The following is a 16,121-nucleotide window of genomic DNA, read 5'->3' as shown; positions in this document are numbered from 1 at the left end:
CTTCATGCCACCCCTTTTCCAGCTCCGGGGCCTCTGTGCTATCCCATCAGCCTGCCACTGTCTTTCCTAGCTGCAAATACATCTCCTTCTTTCTGGATGGATTTTCTCTATCTTCTCCATTTAAATTTGTATCTCTGTACTTTTAGCTTAATCAGCTGGTCCTTAAAAATAATTAGGTGTGTGTGTGTGTGTGTGTGTGTGTGTGTGTGTGTGTGTGTGTTACACAGATGGGCACCTGTGTCATGGCAAGCGTGTGGAGATCAGAGGACAACTTTGTACCGTCAGCCATCGCCTTCGGCAGTGACGTGTGCTCCAGGGATCAAACTCGGCTTATTTGGCTGGCACAGCAGGTACTTTTGCCCACTGAGCCATCTTTCCAGCCCACCAGCTGTCTAGTCTTTGAGTGATGTCTCCAAAATGTCCTCATCATATCACCTACCAAGGTTTTGGGGAGGCAGTTGCAGACTTTAGTGTCTTCATTTGTGTGACATTTTGATGAGCAACCATTCCCCCTACCCCCACCCCGAGAGCTGGGCTATGACCATCATGTAACTGGAGATTATCTTTTCAACATTGTCTCTTGGCATCTGACACTGAGGAGGAGTAAGATGCATGCTTGTCGAATGAATAAATAAAAATGCATTCAAAGGTAAGGAGAGAGATGACGCAGCCTTCTCTGCTGTCTCCACATCTGCCAGCTATTTATTTATAGCGTGGGAGGAAAGAGGCCCATGATGGCTCCCGACCACAGAAGGATATGATGCCTTCCTTTGGGGTCTCAAGGAGCCGTGTGTGGTTGTCTTGTTTGGCGTTCCCAGGGCTGAGTGAAAGCTGACTGGAGGAAACAGGGCAGAGGGACAAAGGTGGGTCATCTGCTGAGAAGGGAGGAAGCTGAGACCCAGGCACTGGCCTCTGGCCCCCTGGGCTTTCTTTCCCTCCCTGCTTCAGTAATGTATGTCTGGGCAAGAAGATTTAAATGTTTAGCCAGCACAGAGTGGATGCCTAACACATGGAGAAGCAAACCACAACAACACTGGTCAAATGCTCAGCCAGGCCAGAAGGGAGCCCTGGAGATGTCCTTCTGGCTCAGGTGGGGCCCGCCTTGGCTGAAAGGGTGTCCTGTCTGGCCCAGCTACTGTGGGTGAGGAACAGAAAAGTGTGTTCTGTGTTAGAAGACAACACCCCGACAGATCACCAGACATGCTACACAAGTGGAAGACTTGGGGGAAACTCCAGGTCTCAAAGCTACCGAGAGGATAGGGGTAGTCAAAGATCTGCTGGCCTCAGAGCCGACACGCTGATCACAGACCAGCCTGCTTCCCAGCAGAGGAGCCCAGAGCTCACCCATGTCTTCAAGTTCCTACTTATCTGTTCTTTGTATGTGTGTGTTCATGCCTGTGGCATGTTCAGGTATGTGTGCACATGTGCATGTATGCATGTGGAGGACAGAGGTCAACCTCAGATTTTGTGCCTCAGGGTCCATCTTCTTGCTTGTTTTTTAAGACAGGGTCTCTCATTGGCCCAGGGCTTGCTCTTTAGGCTGGGGTGCAAGAACAGCCCGTCCCCACCCCTAGTATTTTAAGTTCATGCCACCTCACCTGGCTTTTTACCTGGGTTCTGAGGACCAAACTCAGGTCTTCATGATTGTGTGGCAAGCACTTTACCAGCCCTTATGAAAATATCTGATTTTTATTGTGGTAAAACATACACAACATAAAGTTTACCGTCTCGCTCAGTTTGAAGTGTATGTATGGGTTTTGAGAAGACTCATGCTATCCCATCCCTCCCGCCCTCCTCCAGAACTCCATTGATCCTGTTCAGCTAAAGCGCCATCAAACCAGCTCTCCCTCCTTCCCCCCCTCAACCCTGCAACCAGCCTTCTGGTCTCAGCTTTGCACTGGTGAGTGGTATGGTGACTGGCTTGTTTCACGTGTCGGAACGGCCCCAAGGTTCATTCTCATCATTGCTTGGGCCCGGGTTGCCTCCTCTCTCGGGACCACTCCACTCACATTGCACGGGTTTGCATTTACTCCCTAGCCCTCCACACCCACACTACTCGCTCCGTGCTCAGCTACGACCATGGGCCTACACACCTCTCTCTGACATCCTTGCCTTGGCTTCTCTGGAGTTCTTGGCTTCTCTGAGTTCTGCTCAGAAGCAGAACTGCTGTGTCATGGGATAATCGTACTTGAACTTTTGAAAGAGCAGCAGCCTGTTTCCCTAGTGCTCATGCCACGAGACATACCAGTCCTGCGTGACGGCTCCAATTTCCCTCCAGCCTCATCAACATTCATTATCTCCTGGGTTCCTTGCATAGCAGCCACCTAATGGGTGTGAGCGTGTATCTCACTGTAATTTTGTCTTGCATTTTTCTAACCATTAGTCACGTTGAACATCTTTTCATACGCTCATTAGTCGTTTGTGTATCTTCTTAGGAAAAATGTCTATTCAACTCCTTTGCCTATTTCTGAATTAGGCTGTTTTCTGTTGTTGCTGTTTGGTGGAGGCTTTGTTGTTGCTGCTGCTTTTGAGATGAGCTCGAACTATGTAGCCTGACCTGGCCCCCAGCTCGTGATTCTCCCTCCTCAGTCTCCAAAGTAGCTTGAATTACAGGTGCCTGCCATTGTGTCCACCTAAATTGGTCTGTCTCGCTTTGGGAGAATAAGAACGGGGAGAGGAGCCAAGCCTTTGTGTCTGCTAGACAATGCTCCGCTACATAATTTGAGTTATAGGTGTTTATGTATTCTGGGTCAGTCCCTTATTAGATATGTAATTTACCAATGTTTTCTCCTTTATACTCAGTTAATAGTGTTTTGGATATGTGTATTTGGGTGTATGGGTGTATGTGTGTGTGTGTGTGTATGTGCGCGCGCTCCTGTCGGGAGGTGCATATGGAGGATAAAATCAACATTGAGTATGTTCCTCTACTGCTCTCCATCATATTTTGGGGGGAAGACAGGGTCTCTCACTAAACCCAGAACTCACTGGTTGACCAACATGAGTTGTCCATCGAGCTCCAGGGATCTTTCCGTCCCCAGCTCTCAGTGCTGACTGCATTTGTACGTGGAGCTGACGATGAACTCAAGCACTTCCCCTCTGAGCCCCAGCCCCAGCCATTGTAGTCCTTTTTGATGCACAACATTTTAGAATTTTCACCAAGTCTACTTTTCTTCTTCTTCTTCTTCTTCTTCTTCTTCTTCTTCTTCTTCTTCTTCTTCTTCTTCTTCTTCTTCTTCTTCTTCTTCTTCTTCTTCTTTGTTGTTGTCAGTGCTATTGAGGTCACACCTTCCTCTACACACACTAGACATCACTACCAAACGATGCCATGAAGCTTTTGTAGGGCTTATGTACTTTACAGATGCAGAAACTGAGGCTCAGAGCCCGGGGCCACACATAGACCATCCAGGGTATTTGCTCACTGGTGTCTTGGGAAGTGCCATGTCTGGCCACACACAGTCTGGTCCACTGGCCTCCCCCACCCTGTACAGGGTGAAACAAATAGCAAAGGTTGTGAAAGGAAAGCAGATCTTGTCGTGCACGGGCTGTGCCAGCTCTGATGCCCCTTACTCCACATACAGGCACCAACGATCTGTGTGACCTTGGCCCTCTGCAGATGCTACACAGGACAAGATCAGAGCAGATAGCCAAGGGCCTGGCTGTCTAGTAAGCAGAAAACTGGTGATGGCATATTAGTTATTCTGTGACAGCTCATGGTACTCTATGGTTGGAATGATCCCAGTCTCTGAGGTAAGCCCTAGGGTTCTCATTTCCACCAGGCAGCCCCCCTGAACACCACACACAGCTTTCTCCGGCCTCCAGCAAGGCAGTTTTGGCTTCTTTTGACAACTGATTTCTAGGGCTCAGGATGGGAAGACATTCCCAAGAGAGGGATCTGTGGTTCAGGGTGTTTACATGCATGCAGGTGGTGCCTTATAAATGTTGGTGAATGAGGAAGCCAGTTCCATGCCATTGGTATACTGAATGGCACACTGGACTAGGTATCGGTATGAATCTCACAGAGATTCATCCAGATCACGACAGGAAAGAGGCATACAAACAAGGAAAGGTTTATGGGGTAGAAGGAAGCTCACCACCCCCTCCGTTACCCCAGAGCAGGCCAGGGCCAGCCAACAAGAACAGAGGCTTATGGCTGGAGGCACCTTTTGTTCTGACTGTGGATTGGGAGTAAGGAGCAGGCTTCTGAGCCTTTTAAGCTGGGAGGTTTGAGTTTGTTTTCCTGACTACAGCATCCTCCCTGAATTGATCTCCAAAACCCTCAGGACCACAGCAGGGCCCAAAGGAAGCCAAAACAGCCTTCGGATCAGACATGGATATGGACAGGTCATCTCCTCTAAGGAGGGTTGGTTTTACCCATCCTTCCCTTCAGTCCCCCCTAGCAGTGCCTGGACCACAAACCCCGAGCCTCTGGGGGTGGAGACAGCTCTGGGCTCTGGGGGACCAACCTGGAGGCACCCCCCCCCCATCTGAGCCCTATCTTGGAGCTTCGCAGCAGGCCCTGTATCTAGGCCCAGTGTGGGGGCGGGGATGGAGTGAGCCAGCTGCAGGGCTTGTCTTCCGAGAGCTCAGAGGATGACAGTCCCCCCACATGTGCGTGGGGCTGGTACTTTTCCAGAGCTTTTAAATGCATTATCTTGTTGGAGGCTCATTTGAGGCAAGGACTCAGAACAGACTGGAAAACAACTAATTTACTGAGTCCTGAATGGAGAGGAAGCTGAATGCAGCATGTATTTTTGCTGAATCTCAAACCAAAACAACCTTTTGTTAAAGAACAAACAAATAAACAAAAATGCTGAACGCTAATTCGCCAGGGAACACAGTCTGAACTGGAGCCCCAGGCAGACAATCGCAGCCGAAAATTCAACAGGCGTTTACTGGGCTGGAGGGGCCTGCTGGGACCAGGCCAGCACCTGGGTGAAAGCTTTGGGGGCACAGCAACATGTCCTTGCAGGCAGGGCACAACCTTCCCGGAAGCCCTCCAGCCGGGAACTCACAGGAGATGCTGGCAGATGCTTTAGGTGTGGGCTCTGCGCAGGGGGAAGGGGGCAGGTTGGGGTGGTGCAGAGGGATGTGCCTGAACAGGATGTCCTCTTGGGAAGGGCTTGGAAGAAAAGGTTTAGGGACAGGTGTCTGCTCTTACCAGTCTCTGATGGAATCACAAGCAGACATAATCGGCAGTGGAAGTGGGGGAGCTAATAATTCACTGGTTCCCTTGGCCCCCAACATCCCCTGTAGAAATAACACTCAGTTGCTTCCCTTCTTAAAAAATATTTTTGAATGTGTTTGTGTATGTGGTGTATATATTTGTATGGATTCATGTGTGTGTACCTGTGTGCATGTGTGTGTGTGTGGGGGGGTGAGAATATGTGGGTACTTGTGTGTGTTTACGTATAGAAGCCAGAGGTTGACATTCAGTGTTTTTCCGCGATTGCTTGTCTACTTTTATTTGTTAGATCTTAACTTGTCCCCCACTGATCTGCTAGACAGGCTGACCAGCAAGCTCCAAGGATCTTCATGTCTGTACCCCTCAGAGCTGCTGTGCCTGGCTTCCCCGTGGGTGCCATGCATCTAAACTTGGGTCCTCTTGCTTGCATGGCAGACACTACTGGCTGAGCCATCTCTCAGCCTCTCTCTCTTCCATCTCAATGAGCCTCAGAGACCACTTCAGCACTCCTAAAGGGCATAGACTACTCCCTAAAACACTCATCATGTCTTGTAAGGCGTCATTCTCCTGCCGTAGTCACTTTGAGTAGCTCCTGGACCTTCCCAGGTCCGAGCAGCAGCAGCAGGCCATTTGCAAAGATGCTGGATCTGGCACTGACTTTGCTTTGTTTCCTCCTTGCAGTTTGGATCTAGCTTTGAATGGATCTGTCCTCTGGAGATACTGTGCTGGAGGTCTGACACTCAGCACAGCCATGCTCAGAGGTGATGGGATGGAGAGGTGGTGGGATCATGAGGATGATAGATAGCTTTCATTGTCAACTTAACATAATCAAGCATCATCTAGGGAGTCTCCATGAGGGATTATCTACACCATGGGGAATGGTCTTAAGTTGAATAATTTAGGAAGGCACAATCTACTGTGGGTGTCACCATTCCCTAAGCAGGGCATCCTGAACTGGGAAAAGTTGAGCCATTGAGCTGAGTACAAGCATGCATACGTTCATTTCTTTCTGCTCTGGACTGTGGATGTGATGTGACCAGCTGCTTCAAGCTCCTGCTGCCATGACTTTCCACAGTGGTGGACTGTAACCAGGAATTCTAAGCTAAAATAAACCCTTTCTCCCTAAGCTGCTCGTTGTCAGTTATTTTAGCAACAGAAATGGAAGGAGGCAGGGCACTAACTCTACTGGTGGATTAGCCACTGAGGAGCTCCTGCCGAATGCTCCTGTGGTGAGGCCTGGCAGTCAGAAGCAGGCCTTGAAGGACATCTCTTCTCTCCCTGCTTCCCAGCTGCCGTGAGATGAGCAGCCTCCACAGCTATTCGCTCCCACCAGCTGCCTGTATCTGTTACAAATCAACGCAATGGGACAAACTATAGATGGGACCCTCTGAAACCATGATGAACTCCCCCTTTCTACTGATTCCCTCGGGTATTTTACCACAGTTGTGGAAAGCCGGTCAATGCCCCTTTGCTGGCAGAGAGAGAACTGATTTGGGGGGAGTGACTTCTTGTGGTTCTGAAACCTGAGTGCGGGTACCTTCATAGCTGTTGACTATACCCTTTTCACATACCCACTCCCTCAGGCTGTAGCACGGAGATTGGCTGGCTGTCTCCTGCAAGGCAATGGTCCAGATGAGGTGCTTAGGCCCATGGCTAGGGGGACAATCCAGACACTGGGTAATTGGGGGCACAGGAGTGTCCAGAGAAGGTGAGCTTGGATAAGGCACCCTGGCCATAGAAACCATGGCTTTCAGCTTACCCCCACCCCCACCCCCACCCCTCCATGCTTCTAAGCACCTACAAGTCATTTGCACTGCCCCATAAAAGGTCTAAGTTATGTGTCTCCATGTTCCCTTAGCACTGAAAACACACAGGCTCCTGTTAATGGCTCTGACTAAGGCTCCCTAAGTTAACGCACAGAGGAAAGTCTTTCTTCTGTCCTCTCTAAGTCCAGGAGAAGCTGGCCAGCTCCCAGCATGGAAGTTGAAGGTTCTACTCCCTTCTTGAGCATGTCAGGACTGTACTGTGGTGATGGCAGTAATCACCACAGCCCAGCTCACTCAGAGCACTTCTTTTGTGGTCCTCAGAAGTCAATCGCTCCACTTTTCCACAGTTAGGATACCCTGCCTAGGAAATGGTGCCATGAAGGGTAGGCTGTGTCTTCCCACAGCATTTAACTTATTAAGACAATTCTCCACAGACATGCTACAGGCCAGCTCAGCATACACACTCCCTCATTGAGACTCTTTTCCAGGTCATTCTGGGTTGTGTCAAGTTGACAAACCAACCATCCTCCTCATGATGGTGGTGATGGTCAGGCTGGCTTTGCACATCTTCCTCATCCACACTGGAAAGCCACGTTTCTTCTGTGCAGCTCTCCAGAGCCCAGGCTGACATGACTCCAGGGGTGTCCATCTGCCCAGATAGTTGTCCTGTGACTCCCACTGCTGGGGTTCCAGCAGAGCTTGGAGAAGCACTTGTGCCCTTAAGTCCTCTGGCCCTGGGGAAAGCAGAGCCGTGGGCTCACCCCCGGAAGCCCCAACACTGGGCATACCATCCCGGCCCTGAGCCTGCAGCTGGTCCCCAGCTGGGTCCCCAGCCCTGTAGCTGCCTTTGTGCCCACACAAGGGAGACTCAGTTCCCCTGCTGCTCTGTGACCCTGCTTCCTGTGTCCACACGGGCACAGCTCCCTGGCATGAGGAAGGGGGAGTGTTGGTGCCAGCTGCCCCGGAGAAGGAGCCAGACCACCTCGGTGACCCCTGCCTCCTCTGGGGTGTCACTGGGGGAAGCTGGTGAGAGCTGCCTACTGCAAGCAATTAAGTGAACTAATGACCCATGAAGGCTCCTGCCCTCCAGCCTGGCCATGCCTCTCCCCGCGCAGAAGCCCACAGCTTCTCACTCATTTGGCCACTGCCCACAATGACTATTAATTGCCAAGCAAGGTTTCTCATATAGGGCTGGGACATAGGAGCTGGCTTTGACTTTTCAGGTCCACCTAGGGCTATGTATACAGTAGGTAGTTAACATTTGCATGGCCATCAGACCCAGAAACAGGACACCTTCTTTCCAAGGCAGAAGAGACCTGGAGTCTTAGGACACCTAGGCTGGAGTTGTCATGGACTTAGGATGTCCCAATGCATGCAATCTGTAAACCTACAGCCAGGCTCTTGCCTCATCACCCTTCAGAGAAGGTGGAGGAAACCCTGTCCCTACTCGCTGGGCTAGCCCTGATCTCTCACAGTCACACTGGGATGTACTGTGTTGGAAGACAAGGGGGAGCAGGCGGTTTTCGTCTAAACTGGAGAAAGCATACCCCCAGATACCACGAGGCCGGCCTCCCCTGCAGCCCAGATGTGGTTTACATCTCCGAACCCTGGCTGGGCTCCTGGGAGTCATAAGTGGTTTCCAAACCAGGCCCTCTGTGGCCTAGTGTTTCTCTGGTGGGAACTGGGAAGATGCAGGTTCAGAGCTGAGGAAAGCCATGTTCACCCTAATATATATATATATATATATATATATATATATATATATATATATATATAATATAACAGAGCCTCTCAGAGCCATCCCAGTCTGTGGAGACACTGGGAAAACCAAAGCAGCTGGCCGACAGGCCTAGGCCCCAGGGCTGCTGTCCTCTGCCCCAGACTCCAGGGCTCTGGGCTGCAAAACCAGTTCACCTGGCCATCGCAAGACCAGATGAGCGTCTACGGGCTGCTGGGGGCAATTCCGCCCCTCAGCCCCTGACAGGCTCCTCAGGGTTATCAGACAAGGGAGTAGGAAAAACATGAGCAGAGGCAAGGGTATGTTGTGGTCATATTTAATTCAACTTCAAGTGAACTGGAGGGGCTGTGAGGCTCTTCCTGCTTCACAGAATGGAGCCTCTAACAGCCAGTCACATCTACCAAGGCATGGGCTGGCTGGGCACCCCAGTGAGCCGCAGCTGGAGCAAGGGCCTGGATCAGGAAGTGCACTCACCACAGAGGTGACCTGAGGTGGTTCTAATGACCAGGTGGGGGGATAGGGACAGTGAGTTTGCAGAAGCCGACTTAGGAGGTCTGTGACAGCCTTCACCAGATTCCACCAAACCCTGAGCTGTCTTCTAAGAGAAGAATGGCCACTCCCATCACCACATGTTACAGAAAGGAAAAGCCAAACTCATCTCAAGATCTAATCTCTCAAATACTTAAAACCAGTCAGCCAGTGCAAAATGAGGTAAGGAACCCGTGTCACCAGGTGGGCAGTAGCGCTCACACGAGCCTGCGTCTCTTGGAGTCACGTCCCACGTCATCACCCTGCTGGGCATCCACCTCACAGTCCAGTGGGGAAACCAGGTTCAGCAGTGGGTCCTCAGAGGCACGGCCAAAAAGTGCCAATAGCAGGGCCACACCAAAGCCCGTGGCTCGCTCGCCCTGTGGACAGAGAAGGTGGAAATCCTAGGCCAGGGGGCACCTTTAGGCCTCCCATATCCCTCTTCTCCACATGGAGGGCCTAGGCCATGAGGCTGTGTCGTGGGCCTTCCTGAAGATGTCCTGACATGCTAGGGCCAACAGAGGAAACCAGGTGGTTAATGCCACAGCTCTGAGTGGAGAGGCCCTGGAGAGGCTGGCTGGGGGGACTGCACCAGAGCAGCTACTCTGTTCCCAGGGGGGAAGAGACTAGAGGTCAGGGAGACCACAGCTGGCTGGAGGCTGGGCCACAGACAATCTGACGCACAACACAGAACCTTTCTGATGATCTCAGAAGCAGCTCTGAGCCAGAGGGGCTCTGCAGGGACAGGATAGGAGGGAGGGAGGAGCCCAGGCTGTAAGGAGGAGACATGATGTGTCTGGCAGGGGTAGGTATATCGCCTGGCCTTGAGAAGCATCCCTGAAACACTTACAGCATGCACTGGAGCTGCGATGTCCAGATGGACCCAGACCCCAGGCCAGTCAAATCCGATGTGTGAAGCAATGAAGAGGCCAGCACAGGAGCTGGGGCTGTTGTCTCGGTCCTGAGGACAAGAGGGTGACATCTGGTGACATCCTGTTCCCAGCAGTGGGAGGAGTCTACCCTTATCCCTCAGCCATAGGCACAGAGGTACCTGCTGACCCAGATGACTGAGGAGGGATCTGACCTAGAACAAGGCGTCTACCTCCCCCAGGACAAGGGAGGCCCACAAAGAACCTGAAGGGGCAACTAAGTCAGACTCCAGTGTAGAGTCTGTTCATCGAGCGTGTTCAGTGAGTGTGTCCTGGATAAAGTCACACCTCACCTCTGCACTGCTCCTGGTGCCTGGGGATACTGCTCTTCTGGCTCACAGACTCCCCAGGGGCACAGCTCTGCACACCCGTGCAGGCAGGCCCCACACCTACCGCCACTGAGTTCTTCATGTCAGCCACGGCTGAGGTGAACTCGCTGAAGTGCAGCTCGGGGCAGTAGACCAGAGGGTGGACCAGGTCCCCGCACTTGCGGCCAGCCTTCACGCAGGCCACCTCCCACTCGGCACTGTTGGTGAGTACGGCTGCATGGTACTTCCCTGTGGCAATGCCCTGGCAAAGGACACAAGAGAAGCAACCATACCAGGGAGGGCAGAAGAGAAACACAAGGCAACGTGGAGCAGCAGACAGACAGACAGACAGACCACGGAAGAGGCAGAAAGGAGGGCAGAGAAAGGAACCACGAACAACAAGCAGGCAGAGCACAGCCTGGTTCAACAGCTGCTCCATTCTCACCTGCCAAGAGGGGTCCAGGCTAACGGGGCGTAAGGGGTGACATGTGACACTCACCTGTGCTCCAGTCAATGTGGCCATGTCCACGATGATGTCAGCTCCCAGGTCTTTGCAAGCATAGGACACGCCATCGGCTAGCACCAGCCTGCCCTCGGCATCTGTGTTGTTTATCTCCACGGTCCTGGGTGGGACATAGACCCTGGTTCAGAAATGAAGCTCTCCGGAGTGCCGAGTGACCCCTTCTGCTATTGTAGCCCTTCCATCTCCATGACATGTGCCCTCCCCAGGAGTGTGGCAGGTGGGAGGCAGGGTGGGCTTCTCCCACACCCTGGGTTAGGCTCAGACTGACTTAGCCTGACTCTGGGAGGAAGCCAACAGTCTAAACCACAGTTCCAGAGCTGAGAGAGGGCTGTCCTTACTTTCCTGAGTACAGAAGGTGAATGTCATCAGGCCTGGTGGCATTGGGGCCCACAGCATTCTCAGCCAAGCAGAACACAGCATGGAGGTTATCTTTGAAACCCTGAGGGGAGAAGCAGGTGAGAGGTCCCATGGTAGACCAGAAGCCCTGGAAGGGGAGAGCCAGGGGCTCTCAGACCTGTAGACAGCAGGAGACAGACTGGGGACCTCAGGAGCAGGAAGTGGAGCTCAGTTCTGAAGATGCAATTTGGGAAAATCCCTGCTAGAAGGGGCAAAGCCCTCCAGAGCCCAGACCATGCAGCAGACTTCACTACACAGCACATGAAAACCTTGAATTTGAGACAATCCTCTTGCCTCAGCCTCCTGATCATCATTCTTACCCCAAACAATTGCTACTGAGGACTGGCAGATGGCTTCAGTTCCTCAGTTCTTCCTGCCAGTGGTCACCCTCCCTCCCCCATGGCAAGAACCACCGCTGTGTTCCTTCAGTGAGACCCTCCACTGTGGCTGTGGGGACCGGGGTATCCTGTGGGTCAAGTAAGTCACTGCCGTTGCTGTTCATCCTGTGGCTCTCACTGAGGCACATTCCTCTTCAAGAGGATGGAGGGGAAGGCCAGTGCCAAGTGGACATGTGACTTACCCAGGGAGGTGACTCACATGTGTGAATGTGTGTGGGATACTTCCACACGGGGGAGGGGTCCTCTCAGCACCCGTAAGTCACTGGTTGTAGCTTCCTGTAGGTCCAGTACCCCTCATGCCCACCAGTGAGTACCAGCATCGGCTGGCGCCAAGTCCAGAAGAACCCATTGCTGAGCATTTCCTTTCTAGCATGTCTTCAGTACAAACCAACAACAGGACTTCTCCAAACAGGTCCAGCCATGGCTGCTTCCTTCAGAGAACCTTTGGCTAGCTCCCTAAGCTAGCTTCCTACTGAACAACCCCTGATAAGCTCCATGGCCAGGGAAGTGAAGTCCTGGAGAGAGGAGAGTCAAACAGAGTCTGAAGGAGAAAAACCAGAACTCTCGTCCTCACCTGCTTGATGGCGGCTCTGAAGGCTCCCAGGATGGCTGCGGCACCCCCACAATCTCGCTTCATCCCTGGCATAGTGGTCTATGGTGACACGAAAGGACCAGGAGAGAGGGTATGAGTCACGGGCACACGGACGCAGCTGGCAGCAGACTCTCAGGCTCCAACCTGCACGGCACGCCAGGGCTCTCTGAACACGCTACCCACAGACCTGACCACCCAAAGGGGGTGTTCTACCAAAGCAAGAGGAAGCAATGTTCAGAGATGGTGGTGATAGATGTTTTATTTCTGTGGAGTTTTAGAGCTATCAAGCGATAGATAATATGATAGAGAGAGGCCAAGGAGCTGTCCATTGGCCAGATTCACCATGACCGGGTTCAGAAGCCTGGACTCCATGACAGCTTGGAAGCCTACACTCGGGGCCTCTGCCTTCTTCTCCACCCAAACATCATAGAAATTGGGACTCACAAGGAGTCACCCAGCCAGCACCTCAAGAGGCTTGGCCAGGCTTCCCAGTGACAATCAGAACTATGGGTCCCACCAGGGATATGGGGCCCTGGAGGTGATGTGTTTGCCAATATGCCATTTGCCTGTGTTCCCCACTTACCAGAGGTTCCTGTTGTGTCTACTCTGAAGAGGGATATGGGTAACCCCAGGCTCATGCCTATCCCATCCTCCCTGAGCATAGGCTGACAGTCATCCTGTGAGTGTCTCTGGCTTCTAGGAGCTGAGTCCAACTCTAGTCAGTCATAGTGTGCTGATTGCCTTGCCCTTGGCCCCTCCATCTCCAGTCACAGTGAGGGTACAGCCTACATAACGTCCTGCCCACTTGTCCTCTAAGCAGGCGCCCTGGACCCCAGCCCCTCCTGCCACAGATGCTCACACTCATCCGGGCCCGCTCCCGTTTCTCCTACAGCGAGCCCTTGAGGCCGCCTCCGCTCAGCGTCACTTGCCCACCCCTGGAGCTTTCCCGGGGAGGCCCAGGTCTGTGCCAGCTCTTCTCCTTGCACACCTTGGTCACCTCTTACGCCGTTGCCATCCAACCATCAGTAGGGGGTCTCTCCACCCTACTGGGTTCAGTTCCCTGCTGCGTCTAAGCTGTAGACCCTGCCACCAATGTCAATGTCGCCTCCTATGAACTATTTATGTCGTTACACATGTTTATGTTGTATAGGCTTCCAACTCAAACTGACACGTTCATATTTTAAATAAAAACAGGTCCTCAGAAGTAAGAATCTTGGCTTGGAGTCTAGGGAGCGGTTTTTGGAGTCCTTCTCGTATTCCATGAGGCCTGGATTTTAGCTGGAAGTATTTTTGGACATAGACTGTGCTGCTTTCATAATTATGCCAAGTGAAAAGGACCCATCTTTCTGACCTAATCAGTAACCAAGCACAGGCCTGTGGAAATGAAGAAATGGCCCCACAGGCCTGGCAGTAAACCATTTCAAAGTGACCCACCCAGAAAATGTCTATGATAGCTGTCCATGGAACACGGGGTGCCCCTGCACAGGTGTGACCCCCTAAGCCGAGTGCCAAGCTCGCAGATAAAGCTCGGCTGCTCACAGGAGGTCTCCCGATTCGTCTGTCACCTCTGTCATTACAGAGGAAAAGGTTCTCAATGCTAAGGTGCCATGTGCCCCAGTCACTTGGACACACGCACAGAAGCCATGGCTGGTGGAAGTGTCAGAGCCCTGGTCCAACAGAGGCTTCGGCTGACAGTGAACGAGGACTGACCGGCTTCCTCTTCACGCATTCCAGCAAAACCAAGTCATGGCGACCTCTCCATGAATCAGTAATGCTAAGTTTGGAAACTCTCCTGGGGCTGGAGAGATGGCTCAGAGGCTAAGAACACTTGCCGAGTGGACCAAGCTCAGTTCCCAGCACCCGTATGGTGTCAGAACCATCCATAGGCTTGTGTGTGGTGCACAGACATGCAGGAAAACCACTCACACACATAAAATACATCTCCAAAAAAGGCAAAACGCCTCACCTGCGGGTGAGTCACTGTCTACTGCATGATGGCATGTCTCTGCTGCCTTTTCCAGGTCAGTCAGAGCACAGGGCGGGCCACGAGAGCGACAGGCCCAGTAGTCCCTGCCTGAGGCAGCAGAAGAGATAGTTTGCAGACGAGGCAAGACACAGTAAGAACAGGGCGAGCCTCCCTGGGAGAGCGAGGGGCAGCATCACCCCGGCTTTAACACGAGCTCTCCCGCACAAGGCAGAACTTGGAGGAACCTGTGTCTGCCACTTGACAGCCTCCTCCGGCCCAAGGACTTCTCTGATAAGCTGACGGTGACGTCAAGGAATATGAGGTTTCTGGTAGAAGGAAGGACACAAAAAGGCAGCTTCTGCACAGCTCTGTGTGCTGACAGCCTCCAAAGATCTACCCATCACATACAAGACAGGCATCTGAGCTCAAGGCAGCTCACTCACTGCTTCGGGCCCCCCAGCAGAACAATCATTCAAAAACACCACTTGTCAAGTTTGGGTAGAAGAGCAAAGACTGTTCAGGGCCATGGGCCATGCCTCCTCCTTGCTGCCATTATGAAATGTGCAGCCAGACTGTCTGGATGCATCCCCGCGGTGACAGCCGGCTCTCGGCACAGGCAGCGCAGGCTCCTAGCTGCCCCATTAGGTCCCCATGAGGGAGAGATTGACAGAATGTCCAGTGCCACACGTGGAACCGTTTCTCATTTGAAAATCATATTATCTTCATCACATTTTACTATTCATGGTGTATTATTTTCAAATGGATCCCAATTTTAATTATCAATTTTAATTTACTACACAGGACCTACAGGCCATAGCCAGCATTACCAACCACACCCACTTGGAATCAGTACTTTGTAAGAGTGTAGAGAGGTCAGGAGGGATGTCTGAGGCCTCCTAGGACCTGCCACGCCACTGATTCCAATCTGCCACTGACCTCTTTGCAAACAGAACCAGGAAGGGTGGTGCAAGTATTCCACACGGCTTGCTCTTGGGGCACTACATGAGCTCATGCTTCCTCTTGCTGCACTGAGTTTTATGCCTGGCCTTGAGAGGGGCTGTGGAAGCACCTCCAGGTCAGGCCTAGGATATTGTGTCGAGCCCTGGAGCCTCACTGTCCAATCCCCATGCCAGGCTGAGGCTCAGAAAGCACCCCTGGTTCACCCCAAATTGGGGTGAAATGTTTCCAAGGGTAGGGGACAAGTGGGTTGGCTAAGAACAGCCAGTGTGCCACCATGGTCATTGTGTCCATCACATGTTTGCAGGTTAGTGTGACCACAGGAGGACAAAGCTGGTACCTCAGTGTTGGAGGCTGGCCTGGACCCCTGTGCTCTGGCAGCTCTTTCATTACCCAGAGTCTATGGCCTGCTGGAAGCTACACGACAGAAGCCAAGTGAGGGGACCTCAGGCCCAGGGTTCCTCCCGAACAACAGGAGTTACAGCCACATCAGAGGGATTCTGCCTGCAGAAGCCATGATCTGTGCTCTGACCTACCAACAAGCCCATAGCAAGAGTAAGCAGGAGTTCACCTCCCACCAGAGAGAAGGTAACTGCAAAGGGCAGCACTCAGGGTTGCTAGGCCAGGTGCAGGGCCAGGAGCATGGCCTGGGTGGGGTTTTCCAACAGCAATAAAGCAGCTACCCTGCTTCTACTTGATGTTGGAAACTAAACACTCCTCCCCCAAATCTTCAGTTGCTCAAAGTTTCAGCAGTTTCTGGGGCTCCTGATGCTATAACCGTATCAACATCGTCTTCTGCACTCGCCTGACTTTATGGTTTCACGATTTACCCTTAAGC

The 16,121-nt window shown here is 52.3% G+C and overlaps 1 protein-coding gene across 2 annotated transcripts in view; it reads right to left on the bottom strand.

The window, feature by feature from the left end:
* Positions 1-8,986: 8,986 nt before the first annotated feature.
* Npepl1 (aminopeptidase like 1) overlaps positions 8,987-16,121 on the bottom strand; it is a 14,344-nt gene continuing 7,209 nt past the window's right edge. Inside the window, exons 7-12 of one of the 2 annotated variants that reach the window (XM_076571297.1) lie at positions 12,343-12,420; positions 11,313-11,413; positions 10,951-11,074; positions 10,537-10,713; positions 10,065-10,175; positions 8,987-9,594 (exon numbers count right to left, since the gene is read on the bottom strand). In XM_076571297.1, the coding sequence (XP_076427412.1) occupies positions 9,433-9,594; positions 10,065-10,175; positions 10,537-10,713; positions 10,951-11,074; positions 11,313-11,413; positions 12,343-12,420 (753 nt within the window). In that variant the 3' untranslated portion in view covers positions 8,987-9,432. Of the gene's footprint in view, positions 9,595-10,064; positions 10,176-10,436; positions 10,714-10,950; positions 11,075-11,312; positions 11,414-12,342; positions 12,421-16,121 lie in introns of both variants that reach the window. The other variant, XM_076571298.1, reaches the window with a different exon arrangement.

This window comes from Peromyscus maniculatus, chromosome 4 (genome assembly GCF_049852395.1).
Source record: "Peromyscus maniculatus bairdii isolate BWxNUB_F1_BW_parent chromosome 4, HU_Pman_BW_mat_3.1, whole genome shotgun sequence".
Taxonomy (NCBI): domain Eukaryota; kingdom Metazoa; phylum Chordata; class Mammalia; order Rodentia; family Cricetidae; genus Peromyscus; species Peromyscus maniculatus.
This window is presented reverse-complemented; position numbering and strand designations above follow the sequence as displayed.